This window comes from Malaclemys terrapin, chromosome 2 (genome assembly GCF_027887155.1).
Source record: "Malaclemys terrapin pileata isolate rMalTer1 chromosome 2, rMalTer1.hap1, whole genome shotgun sequence".
In the NCBI taxonomy this organism is placed as follows: Eukaryota; Metazoa; Chordata; order Testudines; family Emydidae; genus Malaclemys; species Malaclemys terrapin.
The window spans coordinates 170,350,185-170,372,604 of record NC_071506.1 but is presented as its reverse complement, the minus strand read 5'-3'; the positions used below and the strand labels follow the sequence as shown (position 1 = coordinate 170,372,604).

Sequence of the window (22,420 nt, the reverse complement as noted above, 5' to 3'; positions counted from 1 at the left end):
GTGGGGGCTTGGAACCAGGGTGGACTGGCAGCCCCCTATCAGCTCCCCGCTCCCTTAAGTTCCCTGTGCAGCAACTGCCTACAGTTCAGCCGTCCCTCCCCCCACTGCCATGTGCTGCTCCTGCCCTCTGCCTTGGAGCTGCTCCCCGAGACTCCTGCTTGCTGTGCGGGCGGAGGGAGGGAAGAGGGGGTCTAATGTCAGGGTGTCCCCCTCCCCCCTGCTCCTGCACCCCGCTTACCCCATCTTCCATAGAGCAGGGGGCACACAGCAGGGCTCAGGACGGAGGGAGCTTCCAGGCAGCAGCTGTGGTCTCAGCAAGCTGATCTAATTAACAAGGCAGTGTACTTAAAGGGGAAATGTGCATATTTCTCTCTAACACATACTCCCTCAATTCCTGCTGCCTTGTAGAGTGAGAGAGTTAACCCTTGAGAGCTCAGCCAATTGCTAGTTCATCATTTAGCAGTAAGGGAAATATCCCACCCTCTGACTCCTCCACCTCAACCAAGCTTCACAATCATCATCACTGTGTACCAGTATTAAATTGTTTGTTTAAAACTTATAGTTAGTGTGTGTGTGTGTGTGTGTGTGTATATATATATATATATAGTTAGTTAGTTAGTCTTTTGTCTGGTGAAAAAAAATTCCCTGGAACCTAACCCCCCCCATTTACATTAATTCTTATGGGGAAATTGGATTCGCTTAACATTGTTTCGTTTAAAGTCGCATTTTTCAGGAACATAACTACAACGTTAAGTGAGGAGTTACTGTACTTGAAAAGAGTAAGGCTGTGGTTGGCATTTCCTTATTGTAATCTGTAATGAAGACTGATACAAAGAAATAATTTGGCTTCTCTGCAGTGTTATCCTCAGTCATTACTTCCTTAACTCTCTATTCCAGCAGATTTACACATTCTTTTGTTGTCTTACTGCTTCTCATAATTTTAACAAATGTCGTATTTATTTTTATACCTTTAGCTACTTGTGCTTCATATCTATCTTCACCCTCCCACTCTCCTTGAATATTACTTGATGTAACTTATGCTTCCCTTTATTAGCTGAACATGGGTTGCCCTTCCATTTTCTGAAGGCTCAAATAAGGTCTTCAATCTTACTGCTTAATCATATTGGTTTTCTACTTGCCTTCCTAGTTCCTTTTTTTAAATTAAGAGATCAAGCCCAACGTTTGTGTAGTTGAGGAGATATATGAAGAATAAATTTCTGCAAACTTTCCAGAAATAGTAATGCCTAGCGTCACAGTTCAGGGCAACTGCACCTGTATTTCCCTCTCTGTGATCCAGTAAGGACATCAACTTTTAGGCTTCTGGCTGTCTGCTGTCACTTCTCTGGGAAAGAGATGCACATCTCTCTCCCTCCTGACCAGTGGATTTCCAGGCAGTGCAGTTTCCTGCCTATACTGTGTTATTCACAGCAAGCTAGACTGCCTAGACCAGGGGTTCTCACAACAATTTTTTGGTGGCCTCGGAGTGCGGCCATCAACTTTCACTGGTGGCTGCACTGACACTTTTTCCTAAAATATTTAATTAACTTTAGGAAAAACAATTAAATATGCACAGATACACATCCAAATCATTGTAATTTATATTTGTAGGGTTTTTTGGCAGACTCAGTAATAAAAATAATGCTGCCTCCCCCTTCGGGAGTGATATTTGTATATTTGTTAATATCACAGCACACTTAGTAGCTACCTGGGAGGCTATGATAAGTGATATTAACAAATATACAAGTATCACTTTTCACAGATAGCTAGTAAGTCTGCTGTGAAAAGTGATACTTGCATGTTTGTAAATATCACTTTTCTCAGCAAACCCTAGGACCCATTAAGCTCTGGGGGGGGGGGGGGGGGGAGGGGGCGAGGTTAAAGGGGCAGGCATCAGGGGTAGGCATCAGGGGCCAGAGGCGATGGTGGGATGGATGTGTGGCTGGGGAAGCAGCGGGGGCCAGGGGCGATGGGGATGGATGATGAGTCCCTCTGTCGCGTGGCCAGCCCCAGGGCCTGGTGTCTGCTGTCATGCGGCCAGGGCTGTGGGTCAGTGCCCGGGGCCAGTGCCTTCTGCCGCACAGCCAGAGCACAGTGCTAGGTGCCAGGGCTGCATGGCTGGAGCCAGGAATCAGCGCCTGCCGCTGTGTGACTGGAGCTTGGGACTGGAGCCGGGGGCCAGCACCTGCTGCCTCACAGCTGGAACCAGGGGCCGGAGCTGAAGCCCCGCAGCTGGAGGCCAAGGCCTCGTGACCAGAGCCGGGGGGTGGAGGGGTGGAGGGGCAGGAGGTGAGTACCCACTGCCCTGTGGTCAGAGCCTGGGGCCTCATGGCCAAGCTCCTGAAGTCCCACTGCTAGAGCCTGCCGCCCAAAACCCCTCCCCCCAAGGTGGGTCAAGAACTCACCTTGCTCCTGCAGCGTTGTGCCCCATCTCCTTCCAGAGGCAGTGCAGGGCGGCACATCCAGGAGCAACAAGGAGGGAGTGGGAGGGGCTGATGTTCCCCCCCACATTGCCTCCCAGGAGGCTGTCGTGGCCACTTGAAAACCCCCTGGTGGCCACATTTGAGTAACATTAGCCTAGACAGGCCAGCATCTGTGCTTTGCTTTCTCCTTAGAGGCTATAAACAGCGTAATTATGCACAGTTATAATTTACCACACAGCTCTTTCTAAATAAGCACATTTGGTGAAAGCATTACAGAGGAAATGTATTAAAAACAATAAGAACTTACACATGCTAAAATGACCAGTTGGTCACCCCACCCCCAACCTTGGGGTCTGGTGCTGGTGTTAGTCTTTCCAGGTCTTCCCGAAGGATTGGGGCCCCCTTTGGACAGAAGGACCTGTCAGTTTTCTGGATCAGAAAGAAGTTCCTGAGTCAGCTTATGCAATTTCTTTGCTTGTCTGTTGGTCTCTGGAGAATCCAGATTGAACCAGTATGCCACTCTCCAAGTAGTGGTACTTCTCTGGAGGTGTTACAACCTGAGTGGATTTGCTCAATCACCCCGTACTGCTCTTTGTTCTTGGATGACTGTGGTCCCCTCACTTATGGAATTAGATACAATCCCTAGTCTATAATGATATGTAAACGTAATACATTAAGTATGACTGGGTTTAAAAAAAAATAAGATAAGTTCATGGCGGATAGGGTCATCAATGGCTATTAGTCAAGATTGTCAGGGACGCAGATCCATGCTTGGCATGTTTGTAAACATCAGACTGCTAGAAGCTGGGACTGGATGATAGGGTGGATCTCTCGATAAAAGTGTCCTGTTCTGTTCACTCCTTCTGAAGCATCTGCTACTGGTCACTGTCAGAAGATAGCATACTGGACTAAATGGACCATTGGTCTGACCCAGTATGGCCATTATTTATAGTGTGTAAGATCTCCCAAAGATATTGCAGGAAATTGCCATATCTGTCACAACTGGACTTAATAGAGGTACATTGGAGACCTAAATTAGAGGTACTTGCCCTTCAGCCTCCCAATATTTGTAGCAGATACTATATATCTACAAGAACTTCCATTTTAGATGATTTTAAATAAGAATTTTTACTACTTTGAAGTTCTTACTCATCTTGAATAAAGAGCACAAAGTGGCTGAGTTAGATTGTGACATAATATCCATTATATTATTCAGTTATATTTATGGTTTCATCTTGTGCCCATTTTTTCTTTTTAATAAAGATCACAGAATGCTAAAGTTACAAGATTTAATAACAAAAGCTTAATTTTTTTTCTTTTTTTGCAGTACCAATATTAGCTTGCGGTGGCGATGACTGCAAAATTAATTTGTATATTCAACAGAATGGGCAGGTAATTATTGCTTCATATCCTGTCTTGAAGTAAAATACTCATTCTTTTCTGCTTCATTTCTTTTGATGTGTGCTGCTATTCTTTTTGGCTTCTTCTATAACTGTTATCTCTCCCTAGAGAGCCATCACATAATAACAGCTTTATTTAAATTCTGTTTCAGGTATTTAGTTTTCCTGCATAGCTAATAATGGATGACACCAAGAAGGCTGAGGTGTTTAATGCCTATTTTGGTTCTGTCTTAACTAAAACAGTTAGTATTAAATGTGCTAAGCATCTGATCACAACTAACAACAAGGGGCAAGTAACACAATCCAGAATAGGAGGGAAAAGTGTAAGGCCTGATGAAATTCACCCTAGAGTACTTAAAGAACTAGTTGAAACAATTCTCAGAACTTTTAACAATTATCTTCAATAACTCATGGAGGATGGGTGAGGTCCCGGAGGACGGGAGAAGGACAAACATAGTACCAACATAGTACCTATATTTAAAAAGGGGAACAGAGACATGAATCTAGCTTAGATTCCTGGAAAGACAGTGGAACAAATTGTTAGACCATTTATAAGCACTTAGAGGATGATAACAGGGTGATAAGGAATAGACAACATGGATTTTTCGGGAACAATTCATGCCATACCAACCTAATTTCCTTCTTTGACAGGTTACTGTCCTAGTGGATAGGAGAGAAATGGTAGATGTGGTATCTTGATTTTAGTGAAGCTTTTATAATAATAATTAATAATAATAATTACACAGTCTACTATGGCATTTTCATAAACAAACTAGGGAAATGTGGTCTAGGGGAACTTACTGTAAGGTGGGGGCACAACTGGTTGGAAAACCATGCTAAATAAAAAGTTTTATTAATGGTTCTCTGTGAAAGCGGGAGTTCTTTAGTGGGTTTCTGCAGGCGTCTGTCTTGGTCTGATGCTAGTCAATATTTTCATTAATGACTTGAAAAATGGAGTGGAGAGTATACTTACAAAATTTGCTGATGGCACCAAGCTGGGAGAGGTTGCATGCATTTTGGAGAACAGGATTAGAATTCAGAAGGACTTTGGTAAATTTCAGAATGGTCTGAAATCAACAAGATGAAATTCAATAAAGACAATTGCAAAGTATTACACTTAAAAAAATCCAGCATACAACTAAAAATGTAGAATAACTGGCTAGGTGGCTAGGCTGAAAAGCATCTGGTGATTATAGTGGATGAGAAACTGAACATGAGCCAAAAGTGTGGTGCAGTTGCAAAAAAAGCTAATGTCATTCTGAGGTTTATTAGCAGAAGTGTCATATGTAAGACACAGAAGGTAATTGTTCCACTTTACTTGGCAGTGGTGAGGTCTCAGTTGGAGTATTGTTGCCAATTCTGGGTGCCATACTTTAAGGAAAGATGTGGACAAATTCGAGAGAGTCCAGAGGTGACCATAAAAAATGAAAAAAGACTTAGAAAGCCTGACCTATGAGGAAAGGTTAAAAAAAAAAAAAAAAAAGGGAGGCATGTTTAGTCTTGAGAAGAGACTGAGGGAGGATCTGATAACACTCTTCAAATATGTTGAGGGCTGTTATAAAGAGCATGGAGATCAGTTGTCCTACCTTCAGTGGACTTGAAGAAGAAGTATAATGGGCTTAATATATAGAGCAAAGGAGATTTAGATTAGATATTAGGAAAAAGCTTCTTACTATAAGGATAGGTAAGCGCTGGAATGGGTTACCAAGGAAGGTTGTGGAAACCCTATAATTGGAGGTTTTTAAGGACAGGTTGAACAAACACCTCTAAGGGATAGTTTAAGGTCCTGCCTTTGCACAGGGGGGATGGACTAAGATGACCTCTTGAGGTCCCTTCCAGCCCTACATTTCTATGATTTCTTAGGTAATCGTGAAATACAGATATGTCAGTTTCACACACGGAACTCTCAGGGTTTTTTAAATATTTCTCTCTATGAAAAGAAAACCTACCTCAGTCCAACCATTGAAATAAAGTAATTATGCATCTCTTTCCTTAAGGAGTATCCAAGCATTTAGTATATCATTTGAAAATAACGTCCTCAATTGAAAATGTAAATATCGTAGTCTAATTGAAATTACATTATTACTCTTTTTGGAATTAGGTATTTCCCATTAAAATTGCCTTCTGTGCCTTCTGAGTGCTTCTGAAAGTTCAAAAGAACCTTTGAAGCACATGATATCCAATAAGTTGTGACTTGTGTTCAGTATGTGTGAAAAGTACTGTGTGTCATTTGGAACATAGAAACTTTTAATTTTTCATATAGTTAACTATCAAAAGTATTCAAATGAGGATATGGGATGGAGCTATAATAGTGTATCTGAATTTTTAGCTCCTATCAAAACTTAAAAATGTTTGTGTCCCTCTGGCTTTTGGAAACTTTTTTTTAATTTCTTCCATTGACAAGTCATTCTGGCAAGGTCTCCCAAACATGTGGTGATGATTTTTTATATATCTTTTGTGATAGAAATTAGAGACTAAATAAAAAATATTTCTCTGATATACACAACTTACAGTCTGAGGCCTTGTTTACAGTAAATTCAGACCTACAATTCACCCTTTGGGCAGCTCTACTGGGGTGAATTCTGGGTCTGAATTTGCTAGTGTTTATATACACACAGAAATAAGGATTTTGGAAAGCTGTGGCTAGAATGCTAATTTTTTGTTGGTGATGCTGCTGCATTGTGGCCAAGAATTTCAAAAGTGATTTTATTTTGTGTCTCAATTTTTGGGTGCCCAACTTAAGATACCTTAAAGGTACTTGGTTTTCAGAAAGTGCTGATCAACTGGTCTTCGAAAAATCAAGCCTCTTCTAAGACATTTACATCTTCAGAGTCTGTATTTGAAGATACTTTAAACTCAGTTCTTCTGGAGCTGGGGAGGATCCCTGATTTCAGATCTCACATGGTAAAATCCTGAAGCAATACCCGCTTGAAAATTTTGGGGTGTGTTGTATGCTGGTTGGGTTAGCTGCTCAATGTAAGGGCTAAAGAGGTCCATTGCAGCTAAAGTTCAGAAACTTGGCTCATACCTTATCCAAATTGACACCATTGGTAATAAGCCACTCTACACTCTTTACAGTCATGAAATGACATGGCCAAAGCAATAAAGAAAAGGTTCAGAATATACTTGTGAATGTTGGATTACATTCTGGGTCATAGCCACTGTTTCTGTTTTTGGGCCCTCATAGAGTGGACATTATTACTAATACACAGTTTCAAGGTTACTTGAAGCATAACCAATTTTCTTGCATTTGTTTAAGTGCAAAGTTGCAGGGTTTAAAATAAGTCCCACACCGCCCCTGCATGCCTCTCCTCCATTCAAAAAGCTTGAGAATCTATGAACACCCAGTTGAACCTTTATGTTCCTTCTTAAAAGTATTTGTCTTTTAACTTTAGGTAATTAATGAGATGCAATCAAATACAGTTTTTTTCAGAGTAACATTTTGTCATTTTTTTCTAAAACTCAATGTAAATTTAATATTTGTTAAGGTTTTATACCAATAGCTTGTCCTTTTTCTCACTCCCCCATTCCATTAAGACCCACTGTTACCTTCAGCTCCCTTTTTCATCCAGGTGTAGTCCAGTCATCAATTCCTGCCCACCAGGCCCAGTGTTACCAGTGTACCTTAGAACAAACCTAATTCAGTACATTAGGTGACATTTAAACTTGTACTGACTGGTCAGTTCCTCCTCTTTCCTTTTTTTGTTTTGAGTTTCAAGAGCTTGACATTTTATACAAAGTGAGGGTGGTCCCCATTTTGATAGTGAACACAAACTAATTTTAAGAATGGTGGTCTGGACCTACATTCACATACTTTATTTAAAAAAACAAACATCTTTTTGATCTGTATTTTAAAATCATCTCTTACTCTCTCCTCTCTATTTCTGTTCCTTGACCTACTGCCAGCTCTGCAGATAGTTTCCCCTTCACTCCCATATTTTCTCTTTCAGGGGCACATATTTATTTGAATAAAATGTTACACCTCATCCTGTCTCCTTTCAAGTTAATTTGGTGTGGAAGATTGAGTTTACAAACACTGCCTCCTCCCCTAGCCAGTAAAGATCCTTCACCCTTCCCAGTCAACAGTGACTCTTTGGTGTTGAATAGGGTTACCATACGTCCGGATTTTCCCGGACATGTCCGGCTTTTGGGGGTTCAAATCCCCGTCCGGGGGGAAATCCCCAAAAGCCGGGCATGTCCGGGAAAATCGGGAGGGAGGGATGGAGGGCTCGGCCGGGGCCGGTGCGGGGCCGGGGGCATGGTGCCGGGCCGGGCGCGGTGCCGGGCTGGGGTAGCGGGGGGTGCGCCGGACTGCGGGGCCGGGCGGGGAGCCGGTCCGGGGTAGTGGGGGGGGGGGTGCGCCGGGCTGCGGGGCCGGGCGGGGAGCCGGTCCGGGGTAGCGGGGGGGGGGGGTGCGCCGGGGAGCCGGTCCGGGGTAGCAGGGGGGGGTGCGCGGGGCCGCGGGGCCGGGCGGGGAGCCGGGGGTGCGCGGGGCCGCGGGCCGGTCCGGGGTAGCGGGGGGGGGGGGTGTGCGGGGCCGGGCGGGTAGCGGGGGGGGGGGTGCGCGGGGCCGCGGGGCCGGGCGGGGAGCCGGGGGTGCGCGGGGCCGCGGGCCGGTCCGGGGTAGCGGGGGGGGTGCGCGGGGCCGTGGGGCCGGGCGGGGAGCCGGTCCGGGGTAGCGGGGGGGGGGGTGCGCGGGGCCGGGCGGGGAGCCGGGGGTGCGCGGGGCTGCGGGCCGGTCCGGGGTAGCGGGGGGGTGCACGGGGCCGCGGGGCCGGGCGGGGAGCCGGTCCGGGGTAGCGGGGGGGGTGCGCGGGGCCGCGGGGCCGGGCGGGGAGCCGGTCCGGGGTAGCGGGAGGGTGCGCGGGGCCGCGGGGCCGGGCGGGGAGCCGGTCCGGGGTAGCGGGGGGGGTGCGCCGGGCCGCGGGGCCGGGCGGGGAGCCGGTCCGGGGTAGCGGGGGGGGGGGGGTGCGCCGGGGAGCCGGTCCGGGGTAGCAGGGGGGGGGTGCGCGGGGCCGCGGGGCCGGGCGGGGTGCGCGGGGCTGCGGGGCCGGGCGGGGAGCCGGTCCGGGGTAGCGGGGGGGTGCGCCGGGCCGCGGGGCCGGGCGGGGAGCCGGGGGTGCGCGGGGCTGCGGGCCGGTCCGGGGTAGCGGGGGGGTGCGCGGGGTCGCGGAGCCGGGAGCCGGTCCGGGGTTGTGGGTCCGGGCCGCCGGGGGGTGCGCTGGGCCGCGGGGCCAGGAGCCAGTCCAGGATAGCTGGGGGGGTGCGCTGGGCCGCAGGGCCCGAGCCGACCCAGGCTGGAGCCGTCGGGGGGGCCAGCCTGGGCCGCGCCTCCTCCCCCCACACACACCCCCCCTTTACCTGCTTCAGGCTTCCCGCGAATCAAATGTTCGCGGGAAGCAGGGGAGGGGGCGGAGACTTTGGGGAGTGGGCGGGGCTGGGGGCGGGGCCGGGGCCCGTGGAGTGTCCTCCATTTGGAGGCACAAAATATGGTAACCCTAGTGTTGAACCATCCCCCTCAGATTCTCATCATAAGAAAAATAAAGTTTTGTGTGTAGGAGGGTGGCGGACAGGTTGATAAAGGAAAGTTCAGATAAACCCTAAAAAGGGATTGTTGTCATATTCTTGAGCAAGGTGAAATCTCTTCAGCTTCAAGTCATAAAATTCAGGCTGAGAGCAATCTGAATATACTTATTCCTAAAATCAGCTAGGTTTTTGAGAGTGAGGGGTCAGATGTGAAATCCTTGAAGACTACTGTACCAAGAAATCCCTTGTAGGATGAAAGAGTATGGGGAAACTACTGTTTCTTTTTTTGTGAGTCTTTGAAAGATAGTGTTGATTCAGAATTGTGGCTCCCAGGGAAGAAAAGTTATATATCTCTTCCTGCAAGGCCTCTCAAGAGGAACTTAAGGAAAACAAAAACAACAAGGCGTCCTTGTGGCACCGTAGAGACTAACAAATTTATTTGGACAACAGTATCTAAAAAATTTCAAAATTTGCATAAGGTTCTTTTTAGTCCAAATGGAACCAGACTGTTGGCATGTAAAATGAGTTTGGAGAAATGGCTCAAATAAAAGCTGGGGGGAAAGTGGCAAGAGCTGAAATGCACACAAGTTGGACAAAGACATTGTTAAAGATGTGGGTAGTACAATGGTATCTGTGTATCCAGTAAAGGTTAGAATGAAAATACAACTATGCTAGAGCAGAGACAGGATAACAACACAGAGGTACATTCCACAAAATTAGCTTGGTCTTGGATCAAGGAGTTATATAAAAACAGACATGTAGGCAAGAATAAAAGCGAGAAGTGTCTGTGTGCCAAGGCAAGAGTTTTAAAAGCAAAATTAGGTATCACAGAAATGTGGCGGAATGATCAAAAACAGCCGGCTATTGTAATATCTACTTACAAACTATACAAAAAAGAGAGAAAAGGCCAGAGATGTTGAGGAGTGAGTAGTGCTATATATTAGTGATTCCATAGAATTTAATGAGCTTAAAAATGCTGAATGGAGACTACAACACGAGTGAATCTATATTGATACAAATCCCAAACTGTAAAAATGTAAATATATTAGTAGGTGTTACTTCCAGCTTCCATATCAAGCAAAGGAAATTGAGCACTCAGTACTGAGAGAGATCAGCCAGGCAGTAAAATCTAACAAAACAATAAAGTGGACTTTGACTATCCGTATAGAAACTGGTCAAATGGCATAACAGGACACAGTTTAGAGAAACCGTTTCTTGACACTTCAAATGATTGCCTCTTTCAACAACTGGTTCTAGGGCATAGGCTATTAATTAGCACACAAGAACTAATTCAAGAAGTGATGGTAGCTAAACTATGCTGAAATAGTGACAATAGTATGATTAGGTTTAACATTCAAACAGCAGGTAGAGTAGTAAAAAGTGACACTAATCATTAGAATAAAAGATTTAAATAAAATGAGGTTAGTCAAAAGGCTGTTTGTGCAAATTGAAATCCTTCAAAATTTGGAATTCTTACCCTAGCTTTGTCAGTGAGCAAGAGTATAAATTACAGCAGTTACTAAGAAGAGGAAAGTTAGAAGGGTCAAAATGAAATTCAAAAAGTAAATAGCTAAAGGTGTAAAAACAAAGATAAGCTTCTTTAAGTCATATTGGAAGCAGGAAGCCTGCAAATGAATTGGTGGGTCCACTGGGTCTTCAAGGGCTAAACTGAGCAATTTGAGAAGATGAAACCATTGCTGAGCAGTTACATGATTTCTTTCCATCAGTCTTCATTAGTGAGAAAATTGGTGAGATTCCTACCCCAGAACTAATCTTTTCTGGTAACAAAGGTGAGGCACTCTCAGACTGAGATGACAGGAGAAGAGGATTTGGAGCATACTGATAATGTAAAATACAGTAAATCATCAGGCCCAGGTGGTGTACAGCCAAGAGATTTGAAGGAGCTTAAGTATGAAGTAACTGAGTTGGTAACACAAATTGGTAATTTTTCATTAAACAGTTACTCTTCCAGAGTATTGGAAAGTAGCAAATGTTTTATTTATGTTTAAAAAGGTCTCAATAGATGATCAGGAAAACGATAATTCTGTAAGTCTTGCTATCTGTCTGTACCTGGCAAATCAGTTGAATGGATAGTTTAAAAACAATAACAAAATCTTCCAGATATTTAATGAGCTTGGATTCAACAAAGAAAAGTTATTTCACTGATCTCTTAGATTTATCTGAGTGTGTCAGTAGTGACTAAAAGAGAACCATTGGCTTAATTTATTTAGTCCTCCAAAAGGCTTTGATAAGGTCCATAGGAAGAGGCTGCTGAAAAAGTTAGGGCAGTTATGGGTGAGTGGCAAAGTACTGTTTTTGTTTTTTTATCAAAAACTGGACAGGAGACAAAGCAAAGAATAGGAGTAAGTCAACTTTAATCGTGGCAAAAAAATTAACATCAGGGTGCCTCAAGGTTCCATACTACATCCTGTGTTTAATATATTAAAACAGTGATCTGGAAAGAGTGGTTAATAGGTAGCAAAATTTGCATATGACTCTCAGTTATTTAAGTTATTCAGGACCATAGAAGACCATGAGACTCTTCAGAGAGACCTAAACAATTTGGGTGAATGAGCAACATGATGGCAAATAATATTCAGTGTTGTGAAATGCAAAGTAATGCACATTGGAGGGAAAATTATAACTACTCATGTACCTAACAGGATTCCAAATTAACTGTATCAACCGAAGAAAGGGACCAGGGTCATCACTATAGAAAGTTCAATGAAAATCTCTGCTCAGTGTGCAACTGCAGTCAAAAAAGTTAACAAGACGTTAGGAATAGGCTGAAGAATAATACTGAAAACACTAATTCCTTTATATAACTCAGTGGTGTAACCTCACTTAGAATACTACATGAAGTACTGGACACTCGATTTCAAAAAGGGTATTAAAGAAGTGAAGGGGATTCAGTGAAGAATGACAAGAATGATCAAAAGCTGGTAAAATTCCCACGTGAAGAGAAACAATCACAATCTACTTTAGAAAGGAGACAAATAAGAGGGAACATGATAAAAATATATAAAATTACAGAGAAGATAGAGTGGGAGCTTCTGTTTTACTTGTCTCAAAGCTGTAACAAGGCAAAATTCAATGAAATTAGAAGCTGGCAAATTCAAAACACGCAGTGAAAAATTTTCCTCCACAGTATGTAGTTAAACTAGAACTCATTGCCACAGGAAGTCATTGAGACCAAGAACATAATGAGATTCAAAAAGTGATTGGATATTTATACAGATATTAAGAATATCCAGATTTGTCATAATCAGTGACAGTACAGATTTTGGAAATGCCATTAAACCTTCTGAGCTTAAGCCAATCTCTAACTATTAGAGATCAGGGTGAGACCTATATGAGGGATAGATTATTCCACATCTGCCTACTACGAGGTTCTTAAGCAGTCCCCCGAAGCATCTGGTTCTGGCCACTGTATGAGACAGGGTGCTAGTCTAGATGAACCATGGATCTGCTCCAGTATGGCAATTCCTATGTTCCTCATTTTTATTTTATTTTTTGTATAACATGTTTTCTTGTAATATCACAGGATTCGCTTCATAGTCTTTTCTCTGATCCACAGTGGCCAGAAAGCACATCTTGTTGTAGTCCTGGGATAAGGATGACATCTCTAGAACACCCCTTGATCATATGTCATTTGGTGGTCAGAAGTTAGATACAGCTTTCTAAAAAGCTTTGGATCTTAGCAAGCTCTCTGTATTTCAAGAGCATTTTTCCTACTGGTAAGATCTTCAAGGATTTTGAAAAGATCAGAAGTAGTAATCATGAAAGTCTAACTACATGTGATAGTAGTCAACATCCTGGATGCCTCACAATCAGGGTTCAGACCAGAGCACAGCACAGAGACTGCTCTAATGATACTAAAAGACTACTTTCTATAGCCATGAACACAGGCAAAATCTCCATACTCATGCTGTTGGACCTCTTTGCAGCTTTTTACATAGTAGGCCACAAGGTGCTGTTAACTTTAACCTGCCTATGTGACGTAACAGGAGTAGATTGCTGTGATTGTACCTTTCCAGCAGAGCTAAGAGAATGATGAGTTGTCCTCTCTAAAACCCCTCACTTCTTCTATAGCTACATGAGACCATTGAAGAGATAGTGAGACCCCATCGGGTTTTGCTGCCAACAACACAATAACTCACTTGTATATCTCAACCTGAACTGATGCAATTACCACCACTACAAAACTGTGATAATGCCTACAAGCAATCGGCACTTAGATAAAAAGCAACTGGCTCAAGCTAAATCCAGGCAAGACCAAAATGGTGATGGTTGGAAAGGGGAAATGCAGTGAAAAACTAGTGTAGATGTTGCCTCCGCTTTCCACTGAAGGCATTCATTCGTCAATGTGGTGTGAAGCCTCAAAGAACAACATGAAGTATCAGTGTTTAAAAATGCTTTCTTTCACCTCCAACTTGCCATGAAAATTTTCCCTTCCTTCCAGACAAGGATCTGGCCACAGTGATTCATGCATTTGACATCTCTGATCTGGATTACTGTAACTCACTGAACTTGATGCTGAATGTGAAAACCATGCTCAGGCTCAAGCTATTATGGTTTAACATTAAATGTATTAAGTCACTGAAAACTTTTGAAAATCTGAATAGGAAAATTCTTTCTTGTAAATTTGTTTTCTCACAGGGACTCTGCAGGCATTCCTTCTGCCAGTTTGGAGTAATGGCCCTGGTTCTCTATGTAATGAGACTTTAACCCTTCATTTACTGTTTTGATCTCTGGAGTGGTGCCTGAAAAACTAGGAATATGTCTAAGGGCAAACACTTGATGGACATTCCAATAGAATAAAAATTGCTAGGGTGGCCTGTCTGAACCACCCAGGACCTATATTTGTCAGACACTATGGTCATCTCTGGAATGGGGTATGAGTATCATTTACCTGGAATTACAGGTATCGGGAAGTCTATGCTTCTAAAAGTCCAGTGCCTCTTGCAACTTGCTCCCAGTTCAGAGCAATATTTGCCCTCCTGTGGAATAAGCAAATCATGGGGGAGACTCATCTGAGGATAGTACTTCTATCACAGGAATGTCCTAGCTGCAGCGCAGCTTTGGCGACAGCATTGAGGTTCTTGACTTGTAGAATCAGCTGAGTCATTTGATCCTATCCTTTGGGGATTAGGAATTGGATGATAAAATTCTTCAGATGTTGGGAGAAGAGGGCATGGAAAATCAATGTGTTGCAGAGAAGGTTAGAGCTTTTACCATCAAAGAACAGGCTGGATTGAGGCCCAAGAGATTCTGTGTAGATCAGATATTTACGCTAAGAACCATCATAGAAGAATGTATAGAATGGCAGGCTCTTGTTTATTATCAGTTTCAAAAGGCATTTGACAGCCTGCATGGGCATACATTGTGCAATGTTGGTCAATTTTATGGAATTCCAGCTAAAGTCATTAACATCAAGGCTATGTACAGCGATGCAAAGTGTTCTGTAAAGGTGAACAACCAGAAAATAGACTGGTTCAGTGTGGATATTGGCATGAAACAGGGCTGTGTTCTGTCTCCACTGTTATTTGACATTGCTGTAAACTGGATAATGAAGTATATTAGCAATACAAACACTGGCATAGGATGCATAGAAGGCAAATGCCTAGAAGATCTAGACTTTGGTAATATTACATTATGGAGCAACACTCCAAAAATCTACAAAGACATGTTGGCAAAAACAGCAGGCCAAGCAGGGATCAAAATCTGTTACACCAAAACAGACATCCTTGAAGTCCAGATGTCAAGCGGTAATATAATATTAGAAGGCGAAAACATCAAGGCAGTAGAACAGTTCCTTTACTTGGGCAGCACTGTCATGGGGGTACAGCCGTCATCGCCAGACTGGCACCTCCTCCTGGTCATGCTGGGGATTAGCTCAAGGCTGATGCCCACATCCACAGTTTGCACACCAGCATTCTGTCTCTGCTCGCGCCTATGGCGCCTTTCTGAGCTCCCAGAACCTCAGCATCCTCTTTTCAACTCAGCCCTCCGGCTAGGTCATCAGCTGTGTTTTCCCCTTCCAGGGTTAGGTATCTCTGTCCAACAGTCCAGCCACTTCCCCAGGAACAAAGGGGGGAGGAGGAGGTGACCCAGGCCCTCCCACCACTCCAGGCCCCAACCCAGGCACCCTGTAAATAGCAGCCTCCTGTTGTCCTCCTGTAGCCTCTGTCAATACTGCTCTATCTCCCTGGGCCACTTCCTCATGGCCCCGGCACCTTCTTCACCCTCATCTTAGAGCACAGCTGCTCAGTCCCAGGAGCCAGCCACTGCTCTGTCCAAGGTGCTTATAGTTCTCTCAGCCCTCCAGGGACACAGTCCTTATTCCCTGGGCTCCCAGCAGCAACTGAACTATTCTGCCCTGCAACTCCCTTTTATATGGGCTCAATGGGCCCTGATTGGCTGTTCCTCACTGTAGCCTCCCCAGGTCTCTATTAACCCCATCTCTACCAGTGTGGTGCAGGTGTCCCATCACAAGCACCATACTAGGTAACGGAGATGTCAAGAAAGAAGTGACGTCAAGGATAGGAAGGGCATTCACAACATTCACTAAACTCAATAACATTTGGAAATCAAAGAGAGACAATACCAGACAAAACCTGAAAAAATTCAGCTCAAATGTAATCTCAGTGCTAACATATGGCTGTGACAGCTGAAGAGCTTCCAATACGTCATATAAAAAATTAGATGTCTTTTTAAAATAAGTGCTATAAAAGCTTCTGGGCATTCGATGGTGAGACTTTATTACCAACATAGAGATTGGAGAAAGTACCAACCTGCAGGTTGTCAGAGAAAGTACCAACCTGCAGGTTGTCAGAGAAAGTACCAACCTGCAGGTAGAATTAGGAGGAAGTTTTGGACATATTTGGGGCATGTACTCCGGTTGCCAATATGCAGACTCCCACATGAAGCTGTCAAGTGATAACCAATTGGGTGCTCTCATTTCCTCACTCCAAGGGAAACCTTAAGAAGAACCATTAGCTGGGAGGACAGAACAGTCAAACTTAACACCATAGAGCAGATGGAAACAGCAGCTAATGATAAAGAGGGATGGAAGAAACTAGTTTCCACTCCGTGTGCCAACATTGGCATGAGAAGGATATAGTCTATAATATCTGGGGTGCCTGAGGAAGCTAGGTCTGCCCAGGTTACCATCACAGGATGGTAGGGGCTTTAGGTAAGAAAGAACAGCATGTTAACTGTTTTAAAAATCCTTTTTCTTGAAATGTTTTGTTCCCACTGGTCAGTAAGCAATATGTTTAGTTTTAAGAAGGCTGTTTGCTCACTATGTTCACCACTGATCACAGACTCTCAAAGGTAAGAACTGCAGGGAAATGCAGTTGATACGCTGCATACTGTAGTCCAGGAGTATGGGCTAAGAGTGGGAGAATTGCAGAATTCCACCCCAGAAGAGGTAGTGATGGCCTGAGATCTTAGGGGGCACAGAAAGGGGACAGAGATGCAACTAGCTCTGTATTGGGGGTAGCCGTGTTTGTCTGTATCCACAAAAACAACAAGGAGTCCGGTGGCTCCTTAAAGACTAACAGATTTATTTGGGCAGAAGCTTTCGTGGGTAAAAACCCTCACTTCTTCAGATGCATGGAGTGAAAGTTACAGATGCATCTGAAGAAGTGAGGTTTTTTACCCACGAAAGCTTATGCCCAAATAAATCTGATAGTCTTTAACTAGCTCGGTAACAATGACAAGTATTTCATAGGTTCTCTTCTCTGTTGGAAGTTACCTCCTGGGCTTGTGCTATAGTTACTGCCCGGTTGTAGAATAATCATTTAGGTGTTAAAAAAAATTTAACCTGCAAGCTGCCTCTGTGAGTGCTGGTGGGTATAAATACCCCAAAGGTGAGCAGTCAGATTGTTGGATTCCCTGTTATGAATAGACAAATTTATAGTTAAGAACAAAATTTTCCAATTCGGAGTGTTTTCAAAAGTCTTTTCAGTGACTTAATGCTTTTTATCTAGACATCTATGTAATGTTAAGGCTGTGAATTGTAAAAAGAGAAAAGCAAAGAAATGTTGATTAATGGGTGGAGATGATTACAGGAATGTCGAAGACTAGGTAGTCATCCCTTTTATTGGGTATGCGTACATATCAACATAATAAATATAAACAATTATGGTTAATGGCCCTGCTGCTGTTTCACTCAGACAAAACTCCTGTTGAAGTCACGTAAGTGTAGGATTGACCTCCAAGATTACGGTATTTGCAGTTTTTTTCCAAAAGATTTTAAAAAGAAAAGAAAAGGTTCGTAGGGAGGAAAAACCCCATCTATTTTTTGCCCACTTTTCTTGTTTAGATAGTGGGACAATAACTGAGATGAGATGATCTGCTAAAGTTACTCCTTGGCTATGGCCTCATCAAAAGGGCTCATTCAAGAACATGGTATTGGACAATAAGGCCTTGTTCTTCAGGTACTGATCATCCAGTTAATGGGAGTTGCAGGTGGTCAGCACATCTGAAGAGCAGGAGTTAATTGTCCAAAGCCATATGTATGGTATGTAAGACTATTGGATATTGAAGTTCTGACTTCTGTGGTGTAATGATGATTTCTTTTTAGTTTCAGAAAACACTAATACTCCATGGCCATGAAGATTGGATAAGAGGCATTGAATGGGCAGTCTGTGGTCAGTATGAAAGTCCAATAAAACATTTAATGAGGCAGAGAGTTGAAGATTGGAAGGGGGAAAAAAACCAACCATCTGGTCTTCATTTTTAATCCCATTCATTTGTTAGATCGCAGTTCCTGGTTCAGTGGAAGGCTGATGTCTTTGCATGGATTAGATGTTAGGTGGAGGAATATTTTAGCATAGCACTGCCATTTTACTCCAGTATTCACTATTCTCTGATATATTTATATTCTCTGATACTTCTGACATATTTGCTGTAGATCTTTTTTTAGATGGCACTTCTGATTATAATCTATCTGGGTCACTTTACAGAACAACATTCCTCAGACTAAACAAAGTATAATGCAAAGTAATACAGAAATTGAATTGTCTCAGTTAGCCAGAATACAGGGATGCCTTGCAGGTCTTTATGCTAGTACCACAATGGTGTGGTTATTTCTGGCACTCTGATTGCAGTGGGATTGGTTTGCATTTGTATATTTCTTAACCACCCAGTATACAAATCTCTTTATAACCATTGTTTTCTCTGCATCCATCACCTTGTCTTGCCTTGCCTGGTTTTTAATGTGTCAATCTTAGTGGCATTTGAACTCAAACAAATTTGCTTGACTTAGCAACTTGTCCCTTGCCATCCCTGTGGTCCTTGTTCCTGAGAATGGTGAGTCAGCCCCAGTTTATTTTTAAAAATTAAATTAATTTTAGGAACTTCCCTACCTCCTCTTTCTCCCCTTGTAAGAATAGCACAAATTGGTGGGAGACTCCACTACTCCTCATATTCAGCCTTTGAATAACTGATTACAAACGTTACTCACTTTGTAGAAAATGTAGGGGAGAGGCAACAGGAGGAAGGGACTTCTTAAAATGTATTAATTTAAATGGATACTCAAGATTGGGGATTTATCCTTCCTAAGCAGCATGGAGGGTGAAAAGATCAAGGGTGCAGGTGGGAGAAGCACATCTCAGAACAGTAACTTGTAGGGTTTCTCCCTAAGTCAATAACCAGTGTTTCCTGGACTGATGAACTGTGAGGCTGAAGTTTCGATATTGTATATCCCAGGATCAGGGCCGGCTCTAAGGTTTTGGCCGCCCCAAGCAGCCAAACAAAACAAAACAAAAAAAAGCCATGATCGCGATCTGCGGCGGCAATTCGGCGGGAGGTCCTTCGCTCCGAGCAGGAGTGAGGGACCGTCCGCTGAATTGCCGCCGAACAGCTGGACGTGCCGCCCCTTTCCGAAGTGGCCGCCCCAAGCACCTGCTTGGTAAGCTGGTGCCTGGAGCCGGCCCTGCCCAGGATATGGCTGTTACCATGTAAGTGAGGCAGGACCCATGAGTCAGTGTGTTCTAATTTGCTTGGTTGTGTTAAATTGTTAGAATGAGTTGACATTGGAATAAAAGGAACAATAGTGTTCATAATACTGTTTGCAGAGGGAAAAAATAAAATATGTATGGTGTGGTGAAGGGTGATAAGAATGGAAGATGTTAATCTTGATAAGTCAGAATGAAAAGGTAAGTGATTTAACATTTTTATTTTTACTGTGTGTTATTTTTTTAAACAGGCGGGGATCTTTTCTTAGCAAGCTGTGCCCAGGATTGTCTGATAAGAATCTGGAAAGTGCAGGCAAAATCAGCTCCGTCTGTGGAAGTCAAAGATGATGACTCTATAAGGCTGAAGGAGAACACTTTTACTATAAAAAATAAAAGTGAGTAACAACTGAAATGCTCTCTCTGTAGCTATTCCTTCTTCCAGCCAGTGTCGTGGTTATTGCTTTCAGTAGGGATAATAGGAATTCTGTCTGTTATAATTTTATTCCGATGCTAGAGTAATTTAAGACAAATTCAGTTACAGTAATAACTCTTGCTCCTCAACAGCAAAATATGTTTGTGTTTTAGAAGCATTGGCTGTGTACAGCGTCTGGTTTATTGCAGAAATAGTACACCAGAGAAGAGTCTCAATAGAGGCCTTCTATTAAACTATAAATATTATAACCATAGCCTATGGTTTTAAGGCATGTATTTGTTCTACCTCCAGTAAGCTGTTTGTTACACAGTTTCTCTCCAGTTATCAGACAAATGTGCGTCTTAAGTTTTTTTAAATTAATAAGATTAATAAGTCTTTCATATTAATAAGATTTGATTATACATGTGCCTTTAAAGGTGAAAAGAGAGCATTGTATGGATTTATTACTTCAGTATTTTTCAGATAATTTAACAGGCTGTGTAATCATATGTAAAGATAAATTATGTCACAGAGGTCATGCAAGGCAGCTCTCAGCCACAGCTCCCAGCTGCCAGCCTTGCAGCTCCAAGCTGCCTCGCGTGGTGGGAGTCCCCCTTCCCCCCTCTTCCCCGGCTCTGAGTCCCCCTTCCCCCTTCGGTCTCTCATCCCCCCCCCCCATTGTTTTTTGTAAAAGTCACAGACAGGTAGTTTTCTGTGTTTTCAGTTTTTACTGATTTTTCACTGATAAATTACCAGGTTTTTTAGTAAAGGAGTTCAGTTTTTACAGATTTACACCCATTTATCAATCCACTGGGTATTTTTTCGGGGCTTATTTTTGTTAAACATTAAAGGTTTATGCGATTGTTGTGTCCTGTAGCTCTGAAATTGAAGCAGTTCCATGGTGTAAAACACAGAACACGCACACGGTGAAGGTCAGAAAATCAAGTAGTTAATATTGCACTATGATTGGCTCACAAAGAGATGCTGCCTGCCTATTTCTCTGTGTCTGTTTAGTGTGGCGCTGAATTTAAACAATCAGTTCTTCATAAAGATATCTAATGCCCCCTGTCCACCCAGTTACCTCCTTTAGTGCCAAACTCCTTATAGGATTGGATGGACGGGCCTGGGTTCTTCTGGATCCCCACACAACCAGTCCTGCCCTTTCTATGGGCGGCTCCCAACTACCCACAAAATTTCTTCTCCCCCCTCCAGGGCTCCCGGGGGAGAACAGCTCACTCCCTATTGGCAGGCTAGCTCTTCTTCCCAGGCTTCCTCTTGTCAATCGTTTGACTCTGCCCCTTCCTCTGAGCAGGCATGCCTGCAATCCTTCCCCGAACCAACAAGGCCCTCTGTTTTACATAATGTGTCTCCCTCTGGGTTGCTTAGCAGACTGAGTCTGCCCTTGGCTACCTCTTCCTATAGCTCTTATGTAGACTTGACCAAATTTGGTCTTTTTTATTAGTATTTCAATGGAGAGTATCAATGATTTTTAAGCATTTTAAAAATTTTTATGTATTTACATTATCAGTTATGGGGAAATTATAAGGTGGGGGGAGAGGGGGGGTCAGACAATAGTAGATACTGAAATTCAAAAAGTTAAAGCGTTATAACCATTAAAAATAAATTGTACAATTAAATATCCTTAAGTTCTCAAGCTCATTTTTCTTACTCAAAAACAAAACAATGCAAAATTTTAGAGCCTACAAGTCTACTCAGTCCTATTTCCTAACTAGTCCCACTAGTCCTAACTAACTCATACAGAGCTCTTTATATAACGAGAGATAGATAGTAAGAGAGAGAGAATTATGGTATAAACATGTTTGCACATATTTAACATTTTGTAGGAGTTAGACTTGTGAGCATTGGAAACATCATATTTATGGAGATTATAGCCAAAATTCATTAGTCTTCTTACACAGAGGTTTATAAGGGGAGAAGTATAACAACATTTGAAAAAATCCCAGATATCTGCCCTGTGCTGAAGACAGGTTCATTATGATTTCCTTTACATAGGGTGCAAAGTAATTTTCTATAGAAATTTCTAAAAAATATATAAAAAGAACAGGAGTACTTGTGGCACCTTAGAGACTAATAAATTTGTTAGTCTCTAAGGTGCCACAAGTACTCCTGTTCTTTTTGCAGATACAGACTAACATGGCTGCTACTCTGAAACCTAAAAAATATATAGTAATTCAGAGAATCTCATGTCTGAGGCCAAATTATTATTTTTTTATTATTAGCATATTATTTTAAAATGTTTGCTTCTCTTTAAATATAGTACTTAAAGATCATATTAAAATATAATACATTACACAAATTGTTATAAATACCTCACATACCGCCTTTTGTAAGACTTGAACTATGGATTGAGGTCAGAAATATTTTTATAATTAAGTGCATTGCAGTGAGTTAGATTGATTATTCTATAGTTATGAGTATTTCAATTTATGCAGGGCAGCCTTAATTTGCTAATTTCCAACATCATGGAGAGTAGAGTAAGGCTACAAATTGCCTTTAATTTTGGTACCATTTCCAGAGAGGGTAATAGGATAGGCCTGTGCATTGCAGTGCCCACATTGGGTGTGAGCCACCCAGCAGTGCAGGGTACCATATTGCAGTTCACTTTGCTTGTTTTTAAGGCTTCTCATTGAATTGTACCACTATAGCAACTGTCTCTGTATTTGTGAAAATGTGAAA

The 22,420-nt window shown here is 43.0% G+C and overlaps 1 protein-coding gene across 3 annotated transcripts in view; it reads left to right on the top strand.

The window, feature by feature from the left end:
• ELP2 (elongator acetyltransferase complex subunit 2) overlaps positions 1-22,420 on the top strand; it is a 129,575-nt gene that overhangs the window by 47,466 nt on the left and 59,689 nt on the right. For all 3 annotated transcript variants that reach the window (XM_054019239.1, XM_054019237.1, XM_054019238.1), the window contains exons 6-8: positions 3,748-3,812; positions 17,937-18,003; positions 19,563-19,706. In XM_054019239.1, coding sequence (XP_053875214.1) covers positions 3,748-3,812; positions 17,937-18,003; positions 19,563-19,706 — 276 coding nt within the window. The remainder of the gene's footprint in view (positions 1-3,747; positions 3,813-17,936; positions 18,004-19,562; positions 19,707-22,420) is intronic.